The sequence below is a fragment of the Nicotiana tabacum genome, chromosome 13 (genome assembly GCF_000715075.1).
Source record: "Nicotiana tabacum cultivar K326 chromosome 13, ASM71507v2, whole genome shotgun sequence".
Classification (NCBI taxonomy): Eukaryota; Viridiplantae; Streptophyta; class Magnoliopsida; order Solanales; family Solanaceae; genus Nicotiana; species Nicotiana tabacum.
This window is the reverse complement of record NC_134092.1, coordinates 11,147,764-11,151,481: the sequence shown is the minus strand read 5'-3', so window position 1 is coordinate 11,151,481 and position 3,718 is coordinate 11,147,764. Positions and strand designations below refer to the sequence as shown.

At 38.5% G+C, this 3,718-nt stretch overlaps 1 protein-coding gene across 1 annotated transcript; it reads left to right on the top strand.

Moving 5' to 3' along the window:
- The first annotated feature begins 486 nt into the window (after positions 1-486).
- On the top strand, positions 487-3,455 carry LOC107784881 (laccase-12-like). Its single transcript, XM_016606071.2, has 6 exons — positions 487-669; positions 761-912; positions 1,033-1,277; positions 1,413-1,541; positions 1,687-2,643; positions 3,035-3,455. Exons 1-6 carry the CDS (start codon positions 559-561, stop codon positions 3,163-3,165), a joined length of 1,725 nt encoding a protein of 574 aa, XP_016461557.1. The 5' UTR covers positions 487-558; the 3' UTR covers positions 3,166-3,455.
- Positions 3,456-3,718: the final 263 nt, after the last annotated feature.

The following is a 3,718-nucleotide window of genomic DNA, read 5'->3' as shown; positions in this document are numbered from 1 at the left end:
TCTACCCCTGATTATACATTCTCAGTATCATAAATATTTTCATCATCTGTTCACCCAAAGAATATATATAGGTAAGCCTTCTTAAAATATGAAATTTATAAATTTAACTGACAATGTATATAGCTTAAAACTCTTAATGTTAATATACTCGAAGAGCAAATGTTTTCGTTTAATAAAGTGTGATAGACAAAGATAGGTGGTATATAATCATAACAACAAACTCCAGTTTGTTGGATAACAGCACATCTTTGATGTTAAGCAAAAACCATAATATTGATATTTCCTTGAAAATAAAAGATATAACAAACTCAAAGAAAAAGACTTATAATGTAAGCATGTCAAATTACTTGCTGCAGTTAGAGATAGGCTAAGTTGTTGAACCAACACCTTCTACAGGGTTGAACTAAGTTTTGAAAACATAATCTGTCAAACTCAGACTACTTACTTCTCTCTTCTTTTCTCCCTATAAAAACAGATCCTCAACTCTACTATCTTTCACAAACAAGCACTGACTTCTATCTACTAATACTCAGAAATAGTTTTAAGAAAAGGAAAAGAATGGAGGGTTTCAAAAGCATTGCTAACCCTTTGAGTTCTTTCTTCTTTATATGCATTTTGCTTCTCTTTGCAAATGCAGCATTTGGGAAAACTCACTACCATGATTTTGTTGTAAGCTATCTTAGATTTCCCTTTGTTGTATGCTAACATTTCGTAGATTTTACAAACTCTTATGATACTGACCTCTGTTTTATTGTAACAGATTCAAGCAACACCAGTGAAGAGGCTGTGCAAAACTCACAACACCATAACGGTGAACGGACAATTCCCTGGACCAACATTAGAAGTAAACAACGGGGATACTCTAGTTGTCAACGTTGTTAATAAAGCTCGATATAATGTCACTATTCACTGGTAAATTCATGCATGCAGAACTCAGATTAACTGATATATGTTACGCAAATAAAATAGATGCGATTATATGTAATGATATTTTCTTTGACATTTTTATACTACTTTGTTTTGCATCAAAAGGCATGGGGTAAGGCAAATGAGAACAGGATGGGCAGATGGACCAGAATTTGTCACTCAGTGTCCGATTAGACCAGGAAAGAGTTACACTTACCGGTTTACAATTCAAGGACAGGAAGGGACTCTATGGTGGCACGCTCACAGCTCGTTGCTCAGGGCAACGGTTTATGGAGCTCTAATTATCCATCCAAAAGAAGGAGAATCCTATCCATTTGCTAAGCCGAAAAGAGAAACACCAATTATGCTTGGTACTACTTCTACCTTCTCTTCAATACCAAAAGCTTTGATCATTTCTGTAAACGAATAGTACTAGTTATGCATTTTCGCGTATATTCTGTTTTTTAGAAATTTCGTTGAAATGATAGTTTGACGATGATGATTAGGTGAGTGGTGGGATGCAAACCCTATTGACGTTATAAGACAAGCGACAAGAACAGGAGCAGCTCCTAATGTATCTGATGCTTACACCATTAATGGTCAAGCAGGTGACCTCTACAAGTGTTCCAGTCAAGGTTAGCAAGTTTACTCAAAACAATGAAACCATCTAATACACTTAATTATCAACTAAGGGAAGCAAGTTTACACTAACGTTCCCCAAACTATGATTTGATATCTTACCTGTTCAGGACATGTTTTCATAGATATCCTTTTTTGCAGATACCACCATAGTCCCTGTGGACGCTGGCGAAACCAACCTCCTTCGAGTTATCAATGCTGCACTCAATCAACAACTTTTCTTTACTGTGGCCAACCACAAGCTTACTGTTGTTGGAGCAGATGCCTCTTATGTTAAACCCTTTACAACATCAGTCCTCATGCTCGGACCAGGCCAGACAACTGATGTCCTGATCACAGCTGATCAGCAACCAGCTAGATATTACATGGCAGCACGTGCCTACGCAAGCGCTCAAGGCGCTGCCTTTGATAATACGACAACCACAGCCATCCTTGAGTACAAGACAGCTTCTTGTTCTTCCAATTGTGTCAAGACAAATCCAGTTTCCCCATCTCTACCAGCATATAATGACACGGCCACTGCAACAGCCTTCACAACCAAATTCAGAAGCCCAAGAAAGGTCGAGGTGCCCCCTGAGATCGATGAAAATCTATTCTTCACAGTCGGGCTAGGACTCAACAATTGCCCAAGAGGCGCTCGATCCAGAAACTGTCAAGGTCCAAATGGAACTCGATTCACTGCCAGTATGAACAATGTATCATTTGTTCTACCATCCAACTATTCCCTGCTACAAGCACATCACCAAGGCATACCTGGTGTTTTCTCAACTGATTTTCCAGCAAAACCACCTGTAAAATTTGATTATACAGGCAATGTAAGCCGGTCACTATGGCAACCTATTCGAGGAACAAAGCTGTACAAGCTGAAATATGGGGCAAGAGTGCAAGTTGTGTTACAAGGGACAAGCATCTTCACTGCTGAGAACCATCCAATTCATCTTCACGGATATGATTTTTACATCATTGCAGAGGGTTTCGGTAACTTTAATCCAAAAAGAGATACAGCTAAATTCAACCTTGTTGATCCACCTCTCAGAAATACGGCCAGTGTACCCGTCAATGGATGGGCGGTTATCAGATTTGTCGCTGACAATCCAGGTAACTGAATATAAAGGGAAACGACTACATACTCATTTCTCTAATATTTCAAACTCTTTTCTATACTATGTTTACAATTCGAAAAATAAAAAAAGGAAATACACAAACAAGCTAAAAGGATTCAACATCTAATATATATACAACAACAACAAACCCAGTAATTCCCACAAGTGGAATCCGGGGAGGGTAAGGCTGTACCCCTACCCCGGAAGGTCAAAGAATGTGTTTCCGATAGACCCGGGAACAGAACAACTAATATATATATATATATATGAATAAAAATTAACCTTATATACACGGTGTAATTTTCGGCGAAGTGGGTTTGGCTGAACCCCTTCCGTCCACCTAGCTCCGCCACTGAATTCGACTAACAATATTCTTTTTTTAACAGGAGTTTGGCTAATGCATTGTCACCTGGATGTTCACATTGGCTGGGGTTTGGCAATGGCGTTCATCGTCGAAAACGGAGTTACTGAACTAGAATCACTGGAGGCTCCTCCAGTTGATTTGCCTGTCTGTTAACAACTGCAACAAGGACAACATAATACATAATTCAGAACCTTAGAGAAATCAACTTAGCCATTCTAAATGATGTTTCCCTACAATGGGGCTAGTTCTTTTCTTGATTTCCTACATTTGTGCTCCTTTTCCTAGAGTAACTTTGTTGGTTATTTTGATTGATGACTGGGACAAGATGGTGCCAAAAGTTGCAACTGAGTTCACCATCTGTCCTAGGATTAGGACAGCATATTCCCATATTAAAGCAGATGTATTGTTTAGTGTGCAATTAATAGAGAGAAATATTTGAGTTTTGAACTGTACTGCAATTACAAACTGCCTATTGTAGAAACTAATTTGGCATGAACCGTTGACTTTTAAGATATGTTGGGCGTACTCTCCAAAATATTATCGTACTCGTGTCGAATCCTCCAAAATTATATTATTTTTGGAGGATCCGACATGCAACCGGTCAAATTTGTAGAGAGTGTGAGCAACATAGCTTAAGACAGATCGATCTCTCAAGAAATTAAATATATAAAGAGGATGATACCAGGCAATAGCATTAAACTTGAAC

Coding starts and splice junctions, on each gene's coding strand:
- LOC107784881 (XM_016606071.2), top strand. CDS start 559: ATGGAGGGTTTCAAAAGCATTGCTAACCCTTTGAGTTCTTTCTTCTTT. Junction 670..760: donor CTCACTACCATGATTTTGTT/GTAAGCTATCTT, acceptor TTATTGTAACAG/ATTCAAGCAACACCAGTGAA. Junction 2,644..3,034: donor ATTTGTCGCTGACAATCCAG/GTAACTGAATAT, acceptor TTTTTTTAACAG/GAGTTTGGCTAATGCATTGT.